Genomic DNA, 23,671 nt, shown 5'->3' with positions numbered 1-23,671 from the left:
AATATTCCATGCCATATTTTAAGAGGTTATCCAGAAAAAAAATGGTAAGAAGCAAGAAAATGCTAGAAATCAGAAAATTATTGTCATAGACCTTTAAGATTACCTAAATAGTCAACATGCTATCCACTCTTAACTTTTGTAATATATTATCATCTTTGAGAAATTATCAATCATAAAAGCATTCAGTTATACTGCTATATTCTAGTAGACTATCTTACATTGTGGTACCTCATGAGAAAAAAAAAAGGATATCCAAGAAATGCATTAAGACACTTAGCTCATTAATGGCCAGTCATATTTGAGCTCGGGTTTTTTGCCCTAGGCTTTTAGCAATGGAAAATTTGTCTTCATATTTTTCAGAAATAACAGAAAATTCCAAGAAATGGAAGCCGCTGCTAGTAAAAGAAGAAAAGCTAAGTATCATCAGGGTTAATAGGTCCTATTTGAGATCCATGAATGATTACAGAATTACTTTTCTATATCGAACTTTCAAGTCTCAATAATATGCTGCCTCTCTGGGACATAGGTGCATTCATGGTACGAAGGCTATTTATTCATCACATGGAATAGAAGAGCTAGAGGAACAATGGCTTCAAAGGTCTCATGCTTATACCTTTTGACAGTAGTTTGTTGGGCAAGCGCTCTTTGGTACTTAAGTATAACTCGTCCTACTTCTTCCTACACTGGCCACAGACAGCTTAGTAGCATATCCATAGCCAGAAAAAACGTTTCCTTTGGCAACATAAGAACTCGACCTATAAATCCACATTCCTTTGACTTTCTTATCAATGAACCAAACAAATGTGAGAAGAGCGTCCCTTTCTTGGTCATTCTTATCAGCACAACTCACAAAGAGTTCGATGCAAGGCAAGCCATCCGAGAAACATGGGGAGATGAAAACAACTTTAAAGGAATTAAAATCACCACATTATTTCTTCTCGGAAAAAATGCAGATCCTGTGTTAAATCAGATGGTAGAGCAAGAAAGCCAAATTTTTCACGACATTATTGTGGAGGATTTTATTGACTCTTATCATAACCTCACTCTGAAAACGTTGATGGGGATGAGGTGGGTAGCAACGTTTTGTTCAAAAGCAAAGTACGTTATGAAGACAGACAGTGATATTTTTGTAAATATGGATAATCTTATTTATAAGCTGCTCAAACCTAACACCAAGCCAAGGAGAAGGTACTTCACTGGATATGTTATAAACGGAGGACCAATAAGAGATGTTCGCAGTAAGTGGTACATGCCGAGAGATTTGTATCCTGACAGCAATTACCCACCCTTCTGTTCAGGCACTGGCTACATTTTTTCAGCTGATGTAGCAGAACTGATTTACAAAACCTCCCTTCATACCAGACTTCTTCATCTTGAAGACGTGTACGTTGGACTCTGTCTTCGGAAGCTGGGCATTCACCCCTTCCAAAACAGTGGCTTCAACCACTGGAAAATGGCTTACAGTTTGTGTAGGTACCGCAGGGTGATCACAGTGCACCAGATAACACCAGAAGAAATGCACAGAATTTGGAATGACATGTCCAGCAAGAAACATCTTAGATGTTAAGATTTTTACAAATGTAAATACCTTTTTTTAAATCTTGGTTTAGTCTGGTTATTTTTTGACAAAGTGATCTGCTGATTTACAGTTTAAACTGTGGGATATCAACTGTGAGAGGATTTTTTTAATGACTGATTTTTCATTCTCATTTTGACTACTGGTTTACAGACTTCAAGGTCTTTTCGTAAGGACATTACACCAACCAAAAGGATCTAGACTCAACTCTCAGATTTTGTGTGTTATCCTCTTATCAACATACCAGCTCCTGCATTTGTAAGTAAAAGGACAGTAATAAACTACTATGAGCTGCTTAACAGTTCATGCCCCAGTCTGAGATAAGACTCAGGCCCGAAGAAATGAAGAATTACAAACACATGTTTATTCCTTTTTTGACACCCTACAACCACCTCTATTTAGAGCTTTGTTAATAAATTGAGCAGTATATATTTGCACTGACCTTATACTCTTATCTTGACATGTATATTTTATAGTACAACGTGTGCAATTCCCAAACAGCTTACTGATGGTATAATAGTAGAATTTAGACAGGTAAGAACATCAAAGTCTCATAGGCCTTAGAATCAAACCCACACACTGAAGTATATTTTTATCCACCAAATGGTATACCATTAAATTATTTTAGAAGATACCCCACATTTCTTTCCACTGCCTAAAATAACCCCTGAAAGATCTAACACAATTCTTAAATGAAGTCAAATCTGTAAGAGAAATAAGATAGGGGAGTTGTATGAAAATCTATCTTTAAAATACATGAGAAAAGTATGACTATCTTTTAATTTCAAAGCAAGTGCAATGTTTCTCATGAGTGTCAGTGGAACTCTTCATTAAGTGTCTTGCATAGCAAAATATAATTATATTGAATGATAAAAGTGTTAATAAGCAGAATATTTCTTCAGCATCAGTCAGTGCACTATTTACCCAAAAAGAGTAACACAAAAGCAGCTTTTTAAGGGTAAGCTTTACTTCTTGCTACAATACATACATGAATGAGATTTTACTAAATTTGTAATGGTGTAGAAAAGTAGAATTTTGTCCAATAAAAGAATGCAATCAATTTTCTGTTCATTAGGCAACAGAGTACATAACAGTTACATGCAACTTTCACAGCAAATAGAGGGCTTTTAAGAATCACCTTTTAAAGAAAAACAAATTCAAGCCTTTGTTACAAATCTGCAGCTCCCAAGTTACTCATCAGAGTCAATAGTCACTGAGCTCCTGCTCAAGAGATCCCCAGAGCATGCGACAGAAATCAAATACACAATATTTTATTTGTTTCATAATGTGCTTATGTGTTTTGAATATGAATGTTATGAAATGTCATGAAAATTATTTCCTGGGAAATTCTTCAATAATTCAAGCCATCACTATTCAGCACCGCCTTCTAACAAAGAGCTAAAATATCACATTGCTCAGCAAATAACTTGGAATGAAGAATTCATAGGCAAGTTACAAAGATACAAGACTCACCAAATATATTATTAGCTGTAGATTACTCACACTGTCCACAGCACACACAAAAGTCTTATTCATTTCAGCTGGTGTTACGTGTAACATGAAAAACTGTTAAGTCTGTACATTATTCAGGATGTCTATAAAGTTGTCAGAAATTAACTGAATAAGGATTTAAAGGAAAACGCTGACTTGATTTTGCCATAGGTGTACATAGCACTTTACAACAGCAACGGGGGAATGAAGATGCTACCCCAAAAAGGTCTGCAGTTTCATGACAAATTGTTAGCCTTATTCACAGATGCAGCACTACCGTTTTGAAAGGAACTACTAAGTAAGGTAAAGTATACATGGCCTTCAAGCCACAAGCAGTAGTTGTCTCAAATCTACTTCAGATCTAAAGGTGAAGCTACACAACAGACAGCCCAGGAGTTACTGCTCATCAACAGGAGCTTGTGCACCCTTCAAAAATGAAAATCGGTGATTTTATACTCTTGCAGCATAATTAAGAATTATCCTTTCCTTGTTGGCCTAATCCTTGTTAAAGTTGCCTTTGCTTCCTGTCAAACTCAGAACTCCAGCTAAACAAGGTCCAACTAATTGCATTGATGAATATAACACACATGCACACGCTGATTGGGTGAAGGTCAGCTTTCCTACCCAAGCTCCAGAATATGCTTTTTTTAGGAAGGGAAACAAGGGTGGAATTCATCCTCAGCCCTTGGGTAAATCAGACAGCATGGGTGCGATCCTACCGGGAACACACTCTGTAATAATTTCAACCCACAGGCTGCAGTCATTTCTGCTATCCCTCTGCACTGTGTGGTAATTTGGCGTTTCTGAATCCACAACCGAATGGATTTGGTGGCCTTACTACTTCTGCTGATGCTTCTGTGGCCTTTGGCTGGTAACCAAGAGGGCAGCAGGGCTCCCAATCCAGATACTCAGGGCTTGAGTAGCATGGTAACCTTGAATTCTCCCAGTACAAGCAGACTGCATTAATGATTGGAAGGTACACCTTGAAAATAGTATCTGAAAAATGTATTTCCTACCTTTTATAAATAGATAGATCTTCGACAGACATGTAAATGTTCATCTTGAAACTGATGTACATATTTCTAAAGCATTTTCTTCTGTATTCAGCTGTATATATGTGTAGAGTCTGCTTGCTACGTAGTATTCTGTTATGCATGGAGCTGAGTTAGACATTATATTTGTCCAGTGTTTCAAGAGCCTTAAGCATGTGTGCCCTAACTTTCGAATGTACAACATTTTTTTTTCTTTTATTGTCAAGTGAATTTAAAAGAACACAACAAAAGCCTAATTTTCTACTTCTATTAGTTTTCTGATGCTAGACTTCACTAGCTTGTTACACTTACACAACAGATTTATTACTTTCTCTCTGCTCAGAAATTGCAGTATTGCAACCTGGAGCTAGAAAGGGAGCAATACATCTATTCACAGGAACAGCTTACTGTCCCTTCCACTCAGTAGTATTTGTGCCACATGGGGTACTGCTAACAAACAAGTGTTCGCATTAGGCTTCCTTTAATCAAAAGAAATACTTATGTTACTTAAGTTCATTTTGCTTCACTGGGCATGGGACAAACGACAACTTGGTTAAAACATGCTGGCTTCTAGTCACTTCAAAACTGTGACTATAATCACATTTTTATTCCAAAACGTGAACAAAGCACATTCAGCAAAGAAGCTAGGCGGGAAACAACTCTCTTTAGGAGGTGTTTCTCACAAAAGCATTTTTTTTCTAAAACTGTGAGAGTATTTAAACAGAAGTCTCAAGGTTCATTTTCCATCTTTCCTAATATTAAGTTTCAATTTCAATTCTTTATTGAGACTTCTTTTTTTGGTCTTTATAATGTAGATGGCAATTTGTAAATGAAGAGTGTAATTAACTAGAAAAGCTTGTCAACAGTAACCGAAATTTAGGTGTATCATTATATATGACTGGCTGTACTTATGTATTTATTTGTCTAAATTGTATATATTGTTTTATCTATAGTGTCTGTAGGAGTGCATTCTTTTAGATTAAAGTATTATTTACAGTTTTGTGGGATTGCCGGCAAAGCTGCTAATCAAGATACTATTTTTTTGTATCTATGTCAAATAATAAAAAAATTAAGAACAAAATCAAGTCAAAAATTGAAAGTGTCCTGTAAGTTTTCTTCTTCACTTCTTTCTAGAAATGTAAATGGTATTATCTGAAAACACAATACCAGTGAATAGGCTTTTTGTTATAACGAAGAATATTGAGCTGAAAAAGCAGATTTAAAAAAATAATTGGAAAAAACAAAAAATTACTTTTATTCATTATTTGTGCAACAACTTCATCAAGCTGCTGGTGTCCACACTGATCAAGTGTTCTAGCTGATGTGACACCAAAGACTTAAAAGAGCCATGGCAGTATCTGGCAAACTAGCAGGTGGGTTCATCGTCTGCTTTGCCCTATTCAGCTGCTTTGGTACCCCCAGCTAACGAGACCAAAGTCTGGCAGTTCTAAGGTGGCAAATCGGTTTGACTTTTTTGGCCCTGCAACACGATCCTTCCGCTGCCTCCATGGTACCTTAATGCTTATGTTTGTGGCCATCAAAAGGTACACACAGTAGAAAAAGAGAAAGCACGGATGTCGCAAAACCCACATCTCATAAAACCACAATAAACTCACATTGAAGCTGCTGTGTGACCGCCAGGATGGTGCTCATACAGAGGGAAGGGGACCTCCCCTGGCCCATTAGAGCCCCACACTGACCCTGACAGAAAAGGCTACTTTTTCTTCCCCAGGCCCCCTGAAAGCATCAGGAAATAAATGAAGCAGCACAGTCTGGACACACCCAGATTATCCAGTTAGTCTCATGTAGTGTTTGCCTCCCAATATCAAGATGCTGTTTGTCTGGTAGGAAGGCCTGGGCAACCTTAGGGTCTTCACATCAAAATAAAAACACGGAAGGACAAAAAAGCAGGACAGAGTCCCTTCTATTGTAAGAACTAGTCAGCATAATTCCCCTCTTCCCATTCTCCCCTTTGCCATTTCCTATGTAGAATGAAATACCTAACCTCTTTGACCACTGGTTTCAGAGCTCAGTAATGCAAGTTCATTCATGAAATTGAGAGGAAAATAACACGCGCTCCTGAGAAGATACGTAGCTTTTGCAACCAAAGTGTATTTTCTTTGGGTCACCCGTTTCAGAAGCAGCTGAAGCCTGCGACAGAGTCCTCAGGCATCCCGGGAGTGTCTGCAGCAATGCAGTAACCTTACAAATCGTAACAAGATGCTTTAAAACAACTAAGAGTTTCACATACAGTAAAAACCCCTCCAAACATTTCCATTTGTCTCTCATTTTCACCATAGCAGCCCAAGTCTAATTGCAACACTTACATCGTGTTTAATTAACACACAGCTTGGAGATATAGAGATATTAGCACTAGTAGGATGGATTTCATGTAGCTTGATTATCTTAATTACAAGCATTCTATTTTCTCATTTACTTAATTGATTGTCATAGATTTTCAAAGAAATTTGCACTGCCCTAAGTGAAAACAGTAGTAACAAAACTTTCTTAAAACTGCTGAAGCTGCCCTATTTAAGCAGCAACATGCCAGAAAAGGAGATCCATATGACATGAAACATTGTACTGCATAATATCTGCTTACTTTTCTCTTGTTAAAAATAGGAATTTATGAAATAGAAGACGAGTCATCTGGGAAAAAAATGAATATGCCTTATTGATTCAGCTGCACCTGTAATAGAATTGTCTCAAGTATCTCCTCTGATGACATGCCTAACGTAGGAAAAAAGATCCATTTTTCTGCTCGGTCTGCGAGTTAGCTGACTCTACATTATCCTTCTGCCTCACCTGAAAGAGCTAAGGAGACTGAAAGGTGATTTATTCGTCATGCAAGATTTATCCTTGAGCATTTATTCTGCAAAGGCAGTGTTACATATCAAGCTGTGCAGAATTATGTGCAATGGTTTTGTAATGCACACAACTTTTATTTAGGGGAAGCAAATATCCTGAACTTGAGGTGTGCAGGTTAACACCTACCATATCTGCAGATAAGTCAAAACTATCAAGAATAATTCCAAACCCTATGTCCCTTTTTCCTTTAGGAGTTCCTTTCTCTGGCCTATATTCTAGCATGACCTCTTTCCTCAAAAACAAAGCAGACCTCTCAGACACCATAAGACAGCAACAAAAGCAAGAGGGAAGTAGAGAGCTCCCTACAGTATCATTAGCAAAGTGCTAGCAGGCCCAGAGTACAAAATTATTTAGCACGATATCCATTCACTTTTGGCAATAAAGATAGCGGCCACATAAGTGAAATAAGCCACAACCAGTGCCTGGACTCATCCACCTTGATACACCAACTGTTGAACTCTAAGTGCATCATGCTCACATCACACATTGATTCTTGCTTAGCATAAGACATTTATAGGAACAACTTAAAAGAAAAGCTGTGCCAAAGTGTAGCAAGAGCAGAAATGGATAAAACATTTTGAAACGTTCTAAAAAAATTTATGATTTATTCAACTTCATTAAAATCCCTCCTCAAAATAATCTTCTATTGCAAGAAGTTTCAACACTTATCCATTACCGATCAGATCTTATCCTCATACAAATTCAAGGACAATGAAGTAAAACAGTGGTCTCCGTTATCTGCTGTACTACAGACTGCATTTGGATTGAGCTGTGTGAGGCAAATCAGATTTGAACCAAGTCACAAGCCCCATGAGTTTCAATGGGATTTATGCCTGTTTACGAAGGGCTGAATTTCATTCTCTGTGTCCAGCTCGGGTCCTACTCCTACTCACAGTGAAATCAACTGGGATATCATCAAAGTTTCTGGGGAAGAACACTGTATTCCAGGCAGTACTTCACTCACCAGAAACTTCACCTCTTATCAAATGCAAGCAGGCAGACATAGCAAGTAGCAAACTCTCCAGTTTCCCATTAAGCCTACTCCTTATGAAGACAAAGTAGAACATGAGACCTATGGGTTTGTAACCTGTGCAATGAAAGCAGGCATATAGCACTAACTCTTGACAGGAGAGGGCTCTGTGTTGAGTTATCTATTACCTGGCTCTCTGCCAGTTCAGAAACATGACACCCTGCTCATAAAAAGTCTGTTTGGCAACACTAATAAATACATGCCATTGGTGAGAGCAAAAGCCCCACAGGGCCATACCTCCTCCTTGCAATCACTCCTTTTTCATTCCCTACACAGCTTTTCTTTTTGCAGTCATTGCATTGGAGAAAAAAATGGTGATACAATGATGCCCTCCCTAAACTTCATTCATGTGGAAGAATCCTGCTGTGGTTTTAACACCACCCAACAACTAGGTGCCATCCAGCCACTTGCTCACTCTCTGCCCCTGCCTGATGGGATGGGGAGGAGAATCGGAAAAAGGTAAAACCTGTGGGCTGAGATAAGAACAGTTTAATAATTGAAATAAATTAAAAATAAAATAATAACAATAATAACTGTAATGAAGAGGAAAGGGAGCAAGAGGAATGAAATCCAAGCCACCCACTGACTGATGCCCAGCCAGTCCCCGAGCTGCAATTGGCCTCTCCTGGCCAACACCCCCCTGTTTATATACTGAGCATGATGTTCTGTGATATGGAATATCCCTCTGGCTAGTTCGTGTCAGCTGTCCTGGCCCTGCTCCCCCCCCCCCCTTGTGCACCTGCTCACTGGCTGAGCATGGAAACTTGAAAAGTCCTTGACTTAGAGTAAGCCCTACTCAGCAACAACTGAAAACATCTGTGTATTATCAATGCTATTCTCATACTAAATCCAAAACACAGCACTGCACCAGCCACTAACAAAATAATTAACTCTATCCCATCTGAAACCAGGACAAATCCCAACAATCTAATTTACGATAATTTTCTTCCCCCTTGATAATGAGACAAGTATAGATGGTCTTTTCAAGTTTCAAGGCATCAGGACTTGCTGGTATCCCTGCAGTTCCTCCCCTCCATTCATCAGAGCAGTCACTACACTCAAAGCTTTTGGTGTGGACCCTTTCTGGCTCTAGTCTCTTACCTTAAAGCCACAATAAACCCCCTCCCTTTCCCCCATTCTCAGCTAGCTCTTCATTTAGTGTAGGTCAAGCATCCAGAGAGCTCCCCCTCCACACTCAAGTACCCTTGCCATCACCACAGCTGCCCCGTCTCAAACAGCAGGCTCCAGCCATTGGTAGGTCCTTCAGCTGTGGCTTAGCCCTCAACACATTCCTCTTCCTTATCTCCCCTCGTTCAACCAGCAAGCCCTGGAAAACTGTCACCTGCTTGCTTTGCTGCTGTTCTTTCCTCTCCTTGCGGGACTGTTTACTTCTTTCCATTATTAGTTTCTTACAAAACAGACTTGCACGTCGTTTGTCAGTCCCAGCATAAAACCCATTACCATAAGATAGGATGGACAGCCTGACTTTCCACCACATCCTTCTACTTCCTCTCTTTCCCCCACTTCAGCTTTTTACTTGATTTACAAGTCTCTTTAGCCTCATTCAATCCGTCTGCACTTTTAATCTGCTTCAGTCTGGTACATTTCCCTGTTGTTTCCATCACTTCATTTTCCTAATGTGCTTTTACATAGCCCAGCATCCTCCCATCTAACATATCCATTCAAACCACCTACAAAAATAAGAACACAGGGTTTTATGAAGAGATGGTCCCTACCTGAAGGGTTTACAGTCCTGTGCTGTCCAATACCTGGCAAAATGAATTTAGTCAGTTTTAGAAAACAAGAAGCCCTTGAAGCAGTTCCTTCAAGAACCTTTTCTTTGGTATTGCCCGGTCTAGTTTTAGGTATATGGAAAAAGCAGGTCCCATCATCTTTCATCTTTAACAGATCTCACTATCCCACATTTTCTTTATGTTTCTTTTTCCGTATTTCTTCTACCTTTCTGCTCATAACCTTAATCAGAATTCAAACCAGCATTTTTTCACATTTTAATTTCCCCTTAATCAAGTATATCTTATTCCATAATTTCAATGTTTTAATCTTTTTATCTGCTTCTGCTCCCTATGTTGCCTCCACTTTCTGCGTACCTTTCTAATAGTCAGACATCCAGCACCAAATCTATTTCAGGCTGAGCACAGCAATACTTTACTCTGTTCCTGTTTTTGAGGTATCAAGGACTGCGTTATTGGATTAGTTTCACCAGACAGGACAGCTTGTCTTATATTACCACATTCAAAGCAGAAAATTAACTTTTGCTAGCATCTGGAACAAGCAGCAGGTTTACAGGGCTAGAGTAGCTATAGACATGGCAGGTGTCAACATAACCATGCTATTTTTATAAGTGTCTTGTTAATAAACTTTCTTTATACAGGACACCATCTCCCCTGACAAAGGCCACAAAAAGGTCCAGATCATTCAGAATAAAGTCATCGAGGTATACTGAAGCTTTGTATTATGTTTGCCATCACTTTGGAGCCACTTATTTAGCTTCCAGTTTTATTAAGTTTTGGTTGCAGGATGGTTTATGAAACAAAGTATTGCTGCCTCTGGGGAGTGGTAACCTGTACTGATGAGGCTGACTCAATACTTCCAGAGCACCATTTTATTCTTACCAATTACAGCATATCTGTACTTTGAATTACAAACTCAGCTGATGCCAAGGTTGATGATAGGCTGCTTTAATTGGTCATTAAAAGCCAGTATTATTTACTGCCTAGGTACTTGGATTCAGCATTTCTACACATGGGGATAAAACTAATGGGCTAGAATGAAGAATATATACAGTATGTAATTAAAATTACATTTTTTAATAGAGGAGCATACTTGCACACAATGCAAGTGCTGGCATATACTTTGAAATACAGGTTATGGAAGTATACATTTTAATTTGGATTATACTGCAATTTAGCTGTTACTTCAAACAGATGGGCGAGTCGTGTAACATTTTTAAAGTGACTTAATTACTTGTAAAAGTATTGGCTTTTGTTAATTAGGTGCAATAAATTACACTATGGTTCACAGATTCCTTTAAAAGCGGTTTTGAACATGTAGTGTTTATAGGAAAACAAACTGAGCCTTGCAAACCAGTATTTGACAAAATAGTTATTGGCTATTTGTTTTATCAATACAGAAATGAGATCAAAAAACCCCACCATTCACACAAGACAGAAGTGTGCCTAACAGCACGGATGCTGCAGTGTATCTCAGTCGCAGAGGTGAGCTGCTCCGCTACTGGCAGGACGGTCAGTGGTGCTCGGGGTGTTTCCCAAACTGGGGGAACCTCTGGAGGAGCCAAGGGAGCTGCCAGGAGCCCACAGCTCACTGACAGCAGGTGGTGGGACCTGGGTAGGGCCAGGAGAAATGTCAGCTGAGCCCCCCATGCATATAAAAGAAGCCACTGGAGAGCAAGCGTGACCAGGAGTGCCGCCAGCAGGGCGGGCAGATGGAGCCTGGCGCGGCAGTTTGCACAGCAGTTTGTGCAGAAGGGCACCGATGCGCTGCCAGCTCAGCCAACGAGCAGTGGCACTTGCCTGGCAGAAAGCCACAGCCTCTGAAAGCTCTGCACCCGCAACTGCCACAGCTGCCCAGACAGCGCTCGAGTGGGAACACGCAGTCGCCCAGGCCACGGCAGCAGCGGGCACTCCTGCGGGAGCACGCCTGAGTAGGGAAACTCCTCCGCTTAGTGGCAGAGCTCCAGGAGCACGTGAGTAGGTTGAGGAGTATCAGGGAGCACAAGAGCGAGCTTGACTACTGGAATCATACCGTGCCTTCCCCAAGACAGGCCCGACAGGCAGACAGGACACACGATACTTAGATTAGATATTAGGAAAAATTTCTTTACCAAAAGGGTTGTCGAACATTGGAACAGGCTGCCCAGGGAGGTCGTGGAGTCACTATCCCTGGAGGTATTTAAAAGATGTGTAGATGTGGCACTTAAGGACATGGTCTAGTGGTGGGCTTGACAGTGCTTCGTTAACAGTTGGACTTGATGACCTTAAAGGTCTTTTGCAACCTAAACAACTCTATGTTTGTGTGTTTGCACCTCAAGGATAGGTTAATGTCAGGAATATCATGTAGACAATATATCCATCCATACGCTTAGAAGAATGATCAGACTAAGTAAACGTAAACTGATTACCCTTGCTTTCCCCCCAAAAATACCCTACATCAGTCTGCACCTGAGGTAGCTGCTGTGCTTGTTTAGGGCAAAGTCATTTGCTACACGAGTTACATGGAAGAAGGTCCACGGGTTAATCTGAACATAGGCTGATGCCTATGAAATACCTACACCGCTACTCTATTCATTTTAAGATCTAAGCTCCAGATGTTGCTTCTTGTCTTGAACTCCAGGGACATCCTGTAACAAAAACCTTTATGCCCAAGAAGCATCAACTCTATGAAAATAAACTACACACAAAACCTATACATCCGATAATAAGACTACGTAAGACAAGTAGAAAAACGTCTCGCTCACTTAGTACCCCAGAGTACTATGCCCCAATTAGATAATAACCATTCTTGCCCATACAAATTTTTTCTTTTTTTTTTTGTTAAGCTCCCTGGTTGCGATATTAGGAAAGTAGGGATTAGCAAGGAGAGTCTGTTCTGACTGACGAGGCTGGCAGGTCCTTCCCACCTCTAAAAGAAAGAACTACCCTCATAGCATGGCTACTAAAGAACACAAATGAAGTATACCCCAACCCATTGACATCCTACAGATTCTACATCCTGAAGACTCCCATGAGCCCCAGGACTGGTTGCTTTCTAGCACAGCCAGGCAAAAACCTTGCAGGATCCTTGCTTACCCTTTGGTGCAAAGCTTTCACGGGGGAACAGCACACTTCACCTTGGCTATAAATCATGGTGCCCGCAAACATTACCTTTTAGGATTTCTAGGCTCTAAGGCAAGTGAACCCTTAACAGACAAAGTTGTCTCATTTGTGATAGATCATCTCCTTCCTGGACATTTTAGATGATGAAATGTTTTCAATTTTTTTTATGTTTTTTAAACTGCTGTGCTGGAAATGTCATTGATAACAAGCTTGCACTTTTATCTTCTACTAAACCCAAGAGAAATACCACTTCAAAGGAGTATATTGCATTACATTTGAATGCTGGGACAGCCACATCAGTAAGTAAACTAAAAACCATATGGACTGTCAGTGTTAATACTACCACCTGCCCATGTTTTCCCTTTCCAGCTCTGATCATCAATCATATTACATCCTCTTCTTTTCCATGCCCTTCATTTCAAAAGTACCTAACAGTTTATTACTTTTTTTATGCATCACAATTTCAGCAAGACTGCATTTTGTTTAAGGAAAAAATGCTTAAGTGTAATGCAAATATTCTTAAAGAAAAATGGAAAAACTTGCACCTGGGAGGTTGTATTTGCATGCACATACTGGCTGGCAGCATGCACATGAAATACAGAAATGAAATGAGAAATATTTTGTTGTTCCTTGACATGGGCTGTGAGGATGGGTGACTTCTCACGAGGAGAGATTACAGCAAACAGTACTGTCCTTTCCCAGGTTTTAACTTTTACTAATCATGCTACTGTTTGAAAGCAAGAAAACCTGATCTAGTCAAAGACTGGGCATTACACTACATGACCTTTAAAGGTCCTTTTGGTTCCAACCCAAACTATCCTATGATTCTATGCTCTTGCTCATTGCAGGGGTGTTGGACTAGATAGCCTTTTAAAAGTCCCTTCCAACCCAAACCCATTCTATGTAAGGAAGCAAAACCAACATCACTACCCATAGGTGAAAAAATTCTGCACAGAAAGAGCAAGGCAGCCTCACATGTAAGGACTGGACACAAAAAACTTGGGAGCTGCAGAAATTTTAGTGGAAGTGATATACTACAGGTGACAAAATTACTTGTATCTTTGAAGCCTATGTTAGATAATAAAGTTTTATAAAAACATGAGTTCTGAAATTTCAGGTACACCACCGTCTCCAGCCCACAAATTTATTCTCAGTTTGCTGTAATGCCAAGACATGCATTTGCTTTAAGCAGTAATTCACAGCGGGTGAGGCAACATCATCTGTGGGATCTGCAGCTGCCTGGAAATCATCAGACAATTGGCAACAGATTTATCTTAAAAGTTCCTGAAGTACATATTTGTGAAACTGCACTTTTAATCATATTAGGACCCACATGATGACAAAAAGCAGTATTTTCAAGAGGAGAAGTATGCACTCTGCATTCTTCCCACAACTTACTCTAACATGCCTTCCAATAAAGTCAGTCCTAACTGTGCATTTAAGCAAAAAAAATAGGTATTTGGCTCAGCTACATGACTACAAAAAATTCAAGATGAGGACAGAATTCCTGATAAAGTATTTAATCCTGGAGGTGTGTGCATGCTTCTGTGCTGCTCTTCTTTGTTTATATGATGCTCTTGCTTCCTACCTAGAAAGCACATGGTAGCAATTTCTTAAGCAAACAAAATGCTGTTACTTCACATACCCATTTAATTTTACTAGTGGCATTTGATTTTTCCAAAAATCACATCAATAACTGTTAAGCTCTCCTAAGTGTTATTTTTCATTCCCAATTTTTATATGTACACACACATGTATATTTATATAAAACAGTTGTGAACCTTACAGTTCGCAAAAAAAATTTATTTTCCTTTCCCTCTACTGCCAAGTGTAATCCTCGGAACAATTAGCATAAATACATACATAAAAAGGTCTATTTGGTAAGTGGTAGCCCCATGGAAACTTGGCATATGTAACAAAACAAGCTTTTTGCAGTTATTAACCAGTCAAAATTTTATCTGAAGCTAAAGAACTCTTTCTTTTTTTTTACTCAACTGAATTTGAGAATATATTATATGCATGTTCCATTACCTCAAAATATAACCCTTGTTAAACCAAAACACTACCACACATTTTCAGCATGCCAATTTCACAGCAAGTAAACACTCTCACTTTTCTGTAGCACTAAAACATACATCTAACACACCGTAAATTGGAAAGCAAATCTGTTTACTTTCCTGGACCAAAACTGAATGTTTAATTCACTTTGTTGTAATTTTTTTGCATCCAACAGCTGTCTTCAATTTAAACTCACATCAATTTGATTTGCTACAAGGTCACTGGAGTACTCTTCCAAAAGGTATTTTTAGGCCTTTGGCTTATACCAGGAGTGAGGAAGAATATCAAATTTACTTCAGTACTGTTACTCTTAGCATAAACTCTTATGTTGCCTAAAGCAATTTATAGGGCATAGGCAAATGTAACAGCTCCAGTCATCTCTGGATTAAAATACATATAGCCTTACTATAAGACATTATCTGCAATTACTTTACTAAAAATTAAAATATCTGCCTATGAAAAACACCCTGCTTGACTATGCTGACAACAGAATATGAAGATAATGACCAAAAAAAAGGGGGGGAGGGGAGTGGAAGGAGTAACACTCACTCATTTGCTTAAACACAGCCCTGCTTTGATTTCCACCGACACAAGCTACGGTTCCTTCAAATGGGACAGACCTCGGAGACACAGACCTTTGTTGGCCTTACAAATCCAACAAGGAGGTACTGTTATACAATACACACAAATCTGTGAACACACAGTAGTTTTAAACAAGTAGAGTAATTTATATAATGCTAAATTGTAGCTTAATAGCTCTCATCCAAGAGTCTAGATTTATCTTTGTGAAGATCTATTCGGAGAAAAAAAAATTAAAAAATGTATCAAGCAACACACAAGTGCATGAGTTTCCTCACCCTTTCAATCTTCTGTGAAGCATCAGGTTTATGGATGACTAGACTGTGCCCTGCCTGACAAACAGATTTACAAGGTTAGCACTGAACCTAATCAGAAACAATCAGAAAACTCTTTCTCTCTGGTGTCATTTTCTGCTTGGATGGCTCTGCTATGCTATTATAAATAGGAAAAGCTTGCAGCACAAGCAGGGTGGAAAACTTCAGGGAGATTTTAGTAATCACCTTCCATTCAAATCACACCTACTCTTTAATCATGATTGGATCCTTTTCCATTTTATAGCCCCAGGAGTAAACTGAGGAGCTCATAATCAACACAGATAGGGAGTGAAATTTTAGTCCCACTGAAGCCATTGTGGAGTATTATTAATTCATGGGGCCGAGATTTCAATAATGGTCCTTCCCTCTAGATTTTCTGTTCTAATTTAAGGTGTTTTTCTCTACCCTCTTCCTATTTCTCATAATATAGAGTAAATGCTCCAGTAAGTTAAAGTTTGTTTTAATCAGAGATGCTCTAATAAGAAAAAAAAGAAGAAGAGATCTTGAATTCAACAGGATTCTCAGCTGATTCTCCGAGATACTCGAAACAGTTCCAGGTTTAACAACCCCAATCATGTATCTATTGCACTATTCCTCAATGTGATCACTCACTTCACAAACACCTTTCCTCAGACCTAAGAAAAAATGGTTAGGAATTTTATTTGATTTCACAAATTGCCCATCTTGCACTGTCAGAAAGATAAAGCTTTTAGCTTATACTAAAAACTGTGATCAAAGCAACCTAGAAAACCATCAAATATATTTCTTGGTCTAAGTACAAAATCCTTTACCTCTATTGCAAAAACAGGCACAGAAAGTTTACTTTCAAGAAGGTACTCTACAGGAGCAGAGAGCACTGCTAACTTCTTGGCTGGGCATGCTCAGGCCCGCTGGCACGGCTGGCACAGCTCGCTGCAAGGGTGCGATGCCCTGCTGCGCCATCGCACGGGAACCTTGTCCCACCAGACCGGGTGGGAAGGGAACACTGGCCAAAAGGACTGGTTAAACCACGGGGAAGCCTGGGAGAAGAGGGAGCATTGTCATGCACGCCTCCCTGGTTCCAAACAAGCTTGTGTTTGCTGACCATTTGATAAGTATAAAATTCCTTAATTTAACACTTTGTTCTTTCTTGGTCAATAATAGAGTACGAGCACAATGCAGGGATTTAGCGAAAGATACTCATTTGCCAGAACAAAACAACCAAACTTCCAGCAACCTTAACAATACAAATACCAACAGGTTAACGTAATGGCATATTTGGGTCTCTCAACCTTCCTTGATGTATTGGACAGAATAATAACTGTTAGAGACATAAGGAGCTTTCCTGGTAACAGTCTTCAAAAATTTTTGCCCTTCACATTATGAAACTTAAGAGGTACAGGCTCTAACGTCAAAATACATCAGCTTCAGCATATTTTATTTTTTTTTTGCCTTCCACTTTCCCCCCACCCCAATATCAGAATACTTCATAAAATCAATTCCAGGCTTTCAAAAACAGAGATATAGGCAGAAACACAGGCCTTGCCCTTACAGAGGCTTTCCAGTCTAGCACTACACAGTCCATCTTTCAGAACACAGAAGTTTTGCTACTGGGAGATACAATCTTTTTGTCTATTGATGTGGGTTTTATATGACATGAATAGTAGAGAGTCCACCTCCCTGAAACCACTGGACACACTCTGGTTCTTCTGGTTCATCTGCCTGTTGATGACAGCCACACACACTACCTGTACATGAAGACAGTTGTGTTACCAAAATAACCTTAAATTCCTTCATATTTCGAGATGTCTCAAAGGAAACAGGTGCATAGTAAACAAAAAGACTTTTGCTCAAAATAAATCTAAAGAACCTCAGCACTTTTATGCATGAGCAGCATATTTCTTTAATAAACCTGAATTATTACATGGATGAAAAAGATCTAATAACCATTTAGTTACTTTCCAGAAATAAGAATAAAAAAAATATTCTAAATGTTCCATATTTGAAAAATAGCTGGTTTTCATTAATTCTTAAAATTTGTACTGGGGGGGGGGGGGGGGGGGGGGAAGCATGTATTTTCGCACTACTCCAATTCTATTTCTAATAGCGGTTCCTCTATATAAAGGCATCCACTTGCATAGATGTTTTTCTACATCCTACTGAGACAATAAACGAGCATAATGTTTCAAATTGACATTTGAAAATTAGATGGCAAAATATTCATGTCCTGAGAAAGACAAGATTGCCTCCCTATCAGTTTATGCAGTGAAAATTAAATATTTCTTCTTCTTACCATACACTCTTCCAAGTCCCTTGTTGATTCACCACTGCCCATATTCTGAACATTATTAGGAGCAGACAACTTCACAGCTACTGAGTTTGGTTCAACACCTCAGATTACAATGACTACGCAAGCAGCTTGACAAGCATCAATCTAATAATCATAAAGCCACTATAAAACCACATTTTATGTGCGCTATAATGTTACTCTTAGTCATTGAGGGAAAATGAATAACTGAAATGTCACAGTGCTCAACTAATATACCTGGGTATTTCATCAGTTAGACCACTGTGTAATAAAACACAAGTAAACCAGACTTTGTTGGAGTTTTCATGGTGTGAGTAAATCCAGCTGCTCCATCAGCTCATTAGCAGAGCACATGCACAAGGAACTCAAAGATGTAGGCTCCTGCTGCTCTTCCACCCCCTCATTTTAAAGCTATTAGCATTCTTAGTGCATGCACATGCACAAGTACATTGCAAGAGGGTGGAAAGGCTGCCCACTTGATGTGGTGGAAAAACCCACAGCAATTGACTGAATACAGTTATATCAGAATTGATCCAGAGGAAAAAAAAAATACCAACTGCTGTTCATTATCAACAAGGTCTCGTATTTTTTTGCTGCTTTGAAAAAAACAAGATAGGGACTGAGACAACATTTTCTGCTCCCTGCTACACAAAAATCAGCATTTTCAATGCACTCAATTAGCAGTGTTTTAGGTCTGTGTCAGAGTCATCATCAGAGCTAACTGATTTCAGGCACAGGCCAATCTCACCATCCAACATCATTATGCAGAGGTAGGTGGTGAAAAGGAAAACAAATCTCTGATTAAGGGAAGTGTGAGGGGGAGACACACCATTTAAAAGCTGCACGCAGCATTCCCTCTCAGAGGAATAAAGCTGTTTAAAAACATTCAGAAGGGATGCCCCACAATTAAATTTTATAGGACTGCTCTGGAAGCCCCCAAATTGGAGATTTTAAATTAGACCAAGCTGGCTGAAAAGGCACACATTCATCTTCATCTCAGGCGAGAATGTGGAGGAGAGAAAATTAAATTATGTTTCTTGGCTTATTTCCCCTCTCCCCCTTCCACCTCCATGCACAAAGCAGAAGTGTGCTCTGAGGCTGGGAGGTCTAGAAATGAAATTGTGGTAGCACATAGGACAATATTTCTGGAAAGCAAAAATATTTATCACAACTAGCTAGCTGCATTGCAGCTTGAATGCAACTCCCTGTATGTGTCAGTGGGAATATACGAGGTCAGCACTTGTCAGAAGAAAAAGTCATGCGCTCCTGTTCTCTTGGCATGAAAAGCATATGTTGCCAGAGTGGGAGGCAGCCTCCCCAGCCTGAAGCCCACGCTGGTGTCCCAGGACGTAAAAAGCTGGAAGTGATCCTCCTCTCCCACTCCTTTACACATGCACAAACCAATTATTCGCCAGACCTGGTTTTGTGCTGAGCTAAATTCTGTGTTTATATTCATCCTTTTTAACACTTTGAAAGTGACAAATACAGAACTGCGTTTCATCAGCTGACTTTCATCTTGGTCGACCGCACAGAGCTGCTTTCAGCACACCGTCAGGGTGGCTCCACCAATGTTGACATTCATCAGCCCAGAGAGCCTGCAAGTGCCCAGCTGCAAGTGGTGACATATAATCATCGCTCCAGATGATTGTATTTTTAGAACCCTCTAATTAAGCCCTGTTTTCCTGGCCTTAAGAGACAGCTATATGGTAGCTCACCTGTTCCAGCTTCACCTCATTAACTAGAGATCTCTTCCTTCAAACCCAGCCAGGTGCTCCAGTCAGCAACAGGCCCAGGGTATTGTCCAGCAACATCTTTCTAACAGGAGCACCACAACTGCTTTGGGGCAAGTCGTATCATCCATATGAGAACTGTACCCATCTCCTAAATGCTTTTCATGTAAACATGAATAAATGAATAGTTCCTGGTTTTCTCTTTTCCCTTGGTATTCAAGGGAGGGTGTGAATATAGTATTCAGGAAGCAAATTCCTATTACATTTGGCATCTACTCTATCATTTGCACACACATCTGCTGCAACCTACTGTATATTTTTGCCTTTTTTTTACCTGTATACAGCTGCAAGAATAAACTGCTTACAAACCTCATGTTAACAGACACTAAAGTTTTAGCTACCTTTTCTTTCAGGTCATTGACCTGAACTCATTTTGCTCACATTGTATTTATTCACAATACCTTAGCAGCAGCAGCAAAAATACCTAAAAAAAGAATACAGTTGCAATAAATAATGCTGCTGCGTGAATTCACGGTCTCACTGAACCAAGGAAGCTCAATGAAGCACTGGCATGTTTCTGCATCAGACTGCAAGTGAGCAACAACTGTTACAGCTTTATCTTGGTACAATACTGCTGACTGATTCAATTAAAGTATTACATTCTTCTTTACTTAGATACCTCCTGGCAGCCCCAACCAATACGGCAGATGAGCACTTTGTCAGTTGCTACTCATACCCCAACACCTTTTCCCCAACCTCTGGGGAGGCGTATAGCAGGTGGCACACGATCTTCATCCAATTATATATTCCCACTTCTTTTACAGATCTGTGAAAACAAGCTTCCATGAACATTCATTTCTTTGCCTGAAAAAGAAAGCTAACCAGCTAACTACTATGCAGGTGGATGAGTCAACACTGGTGCAACATTTCAAGAAGCATATGTTAACATATGTAATCTAACAGTAATGCTCTGAACTGAACCCCTGTGGGTCCTGCTCCACAGCCACCCCATCTCAGTGTTGCAGGTCATCAACTGTTTCACTGGTAGATGCACATTTATGGTACCTTTTAATTTACTCCTACTCCAACACGGAGTAATAATTAGCTGCCCAGTTGCAGCCTGCCCCCCCAGACCAGACACAACAGTGCCCCCAGCTCTCACCCAGCACCGCCAAGCTACACGTGGGGTGGCCACTGCCAGCCCCCAGCCCCATTCCTCCCCTGGCTGCGCCCGCAAGGCATGCACAAACCAACTGGGACAAAGCGCATCCCACGGCAAGGCAAAGGATAAACAGCCAATTACAGGGTGCTGAGGTATGATACAGTTGACGCAGAAGACATACCAAGCAGATAACCAGCAACACCGTGCCCACACAGCCCCCCTGAAGCTCAGGAAAGGCACACTCACCACTGCGGCTCACCGGCTCCCGCCAGAGCACAGGGCCCATCCACAGCCCCTGCCCAAAAACCCTCCCAAACCCTCCCCCAGGGCGGGGCTTCCTGCACTGACGGGCCAAGGGCACCCATCACCCCAGGAGGGCAACCGCCCCAATGAGCCTCAGCTGGGGCTGTGAGCCGCACACCTGGCCTGGGGGCAGCAAGTGTCAGCCCCCACCCTGCCCCCGGCTCCACTCACCCTCTGCCCCACACAAAACAGCGTCCCACAGGCGCACGGGTCCTGCCCCAAACAACCGAATGATTTCTTGAAGCACAAACACCTCGGGAGTCTTAAAAGTGGTTTCTTGCAATGCACTGGAAAGCAGGTAGTCAAGAGCAACCCTTTCCCATGGGCAAGCAGACGGTGTTACCTCCCCTTCTCCTCCCCCAGGTGATGCTCGTAAACTAAGTAAGGGCAGCAAGCATTTGTAACATCACCCTGCTGCACAGCTGTCTAAACGCACGTAGAGCACGGAAATTGAAAATACAGATCTGTGTGTGCAATACACTTTTATTTTTTTAAACTTTGCAGTCATCTCGGAGTAATCATCATGTAAACAGTAGGATGGATTACATTGAGTCGTACGCAAATGGCTCAAGAACACCTCAACAATTATGACAAGGCATTATAAATAACTTCTCTTAATAATATATATTTGTCTTTTTCAGTACATTAAAGAGCTGCCGCTTATCTAGAATTAGCTAGGAAGTAGTTTAAATTATAACCTCCAAGAAACACATCTCCAAACTTGAAAGTCTCTCTAAGGTTCGCTAGCTCCATAACATCTATGTCACAGGTTAAGCATACGACTACTTGGGTCAGAAGTGTTTTCTTCGTAACAGATTTTTACTTTATCATTGCACAAAGCCCTATTACTTTCACTCCACTTTGGTATTTTGCAGAACTTCAAGTAAAGCTTCAGTTCCGTTCTTCAACTTCTTATCACCTGTATGAAACCAGTTTCTGCTATTAAGGATAAGTTGGATCGGAGATGGACACAGTAAGCTGTCTACCGTAATAACAACAGTTCAAAGTAGTTCTAGCTCAGAGTCCCCAGTAAAGCATAGTCAAAATACTCTAACAACTTTTCTACTGTATATCTGCTCCTTGCTCAGATAACTACATATATTTATATATACAGTACCATAGGTATGGTACTTCTAGAAAATGGAGATTACTTAAGCAGCCTCAGGCACATTCTTAAAACATTAATGTCTGCAAGGCACCTCCCACGCCCTTGACAATCAGTTTGTGGACTGGTTTTTAGACACACAACCAACAAAAGCTTGCTAATGCCTAATTAAAGAATTTCCCAAAACCCCTAGAAGTTACCAAATACTTCAAAGATATACCTGAAACTTATTTAAATAATGGGAGATTAACTGCAAATAGCACATAATCAAGTCAAATCATTTTCTTATTACTAGGATGTGTAATGCATAAATATATGAAAAATAAAATTCACAGTCAGTTTTAAAGCTAGAATTCAAGTTTGGCTAATAATTCTTAACTTTTATATTTATGTTAATTTCTAAATAGAACAGAACAGAGGCAGATATTATCAACCACAAGTACAGGTAAAATAGTATCACTCAAAGTTTATGAAAGAAGTAAGCTTGATAGAAAATTCCTTTTGTAACCAATAAATACAGTCACCTGAGTGCATTTCCACAGGCTTTTCACTTAGGGGGAATCCAAATCAACTGCTAAGAGACATTTAGTAGCATTTTGAATGTTAGCAGCAGCAGCGGTGTAGCTGTGGGCTTTGCTTGTTCTGACTTTGTGAATTGCTAGAGAATGAAGCAGAACTCAGTGTGTGGTGCATTAATTTTTCTTTGCATCTAAGCTGGCGTCTTCGCGATCTCGCAATGCGGCTTGGGGTCAGGGACAGACATCAGCTGACACTTAACTGAGCAAACCCAATCAGTTTCACTTCATCGGGAATCTCAGTGCCATCACAGCCAGAGGCCTGCAAGTACAAACAGAAATGTTCAGTGTATCACACTACAAAGGAGGATTTGACAGCCATGCTATAAATTTTCCCCATATTGCCTAGTCAGCAAACAGATTACTTGAAGGAAAGCTTTCAGACTGCTTGGTGTATCCTCTGTTACTGTCAGCCAACTGCATCCTTAGTTTTAGCACGCTGTTTTAATTGATATTAAAAATTATGAAAAAACACTGGGAAATGAACACTTCAAAACCCAAATTCTTTAACCCAAACTTTCCAGACTGGAGCCAAATGTGCTTTTTCTTGTAAGCATGCTGTTCTCACTCCTGAGGAGGAAATCAACTACATGTATAGAATCTACCTTTTAACATTGTGCTGTAGACACCATATGTCTCATGAGTTCAGCTATCAAGTCTGTTTGGAATACCAACCCACTGAATTTTTAAACAAAAGAAGATTGAAGCA

General features: G+C 40.1%; 2 protein-coding genes across 3 annotated transcripts in view; one reads left to right on the top strand and one right to left on the bottom strand.

Moving 5' to 3' along the window:
- The window catches only part of B3GALT1 (beta-1,3-galactosyltransferase 1), a 210,932-nt gene extending 205,756 nt beyond the window's left edge, over positions 1-5,176 (top strand). For both annotated transcript variants that reach the window (XM_056350372.1, XM_056350373.1), the window contains one exon: positions 361-5,176. In XM_056350372.1, coding sequence (XP_056206347.1) covers positions 587-1,567 — 981 coding nt within the window. In that variant the 5' untranslated portion in view covers positions 361-586 and the 3' untranslated portion in view covers positions 1,568-5,176. The remainder of the gene's footprint in view (positions 1-360) is intronic.
- A 16,576-nt stretch (positions 5,177-21,752) lies between these two features.
- STK39 (serine/threonine kinase 39) overlaps positions 21,753-23,671 on the bottom strand; it is a 101,764-nt gene continuing 99,845 nt past the window's right edge. Inside the window, exon 17 of the mRNA XM_056350364.1 lies at positions 21,753-23,224. Within this exon, the coding sequence (XP_056206339.1) occupies positions 23,150-23,224 (75 nt within the window). The 3' untranslated portion in view covers positions 21,753-23,149. The remainder of the gene's footprint in view (positions 23,225-23,671) is intronic.

The sequence above is a fragment of the Falco biarmicus genome, chromosome 8 (genome assembly GCF_023638135.1).
Source record: "Falco biarmicus isolate bFalBia1 chromosome 8, bFalBia1.pri, whole genome shotgun sequence".
Classification (NCBI taxonomy): Eukaryota; Metazoa; Chordata; class Aves; order Falconiformes; family Falconidae; genus Falco; species Falco biarmicus.
The sequence above is the reverse complement of the archived record's forward strand: the minus strand, read 5'-3'. Positions and strand labels throughout refer to the sequence as shown.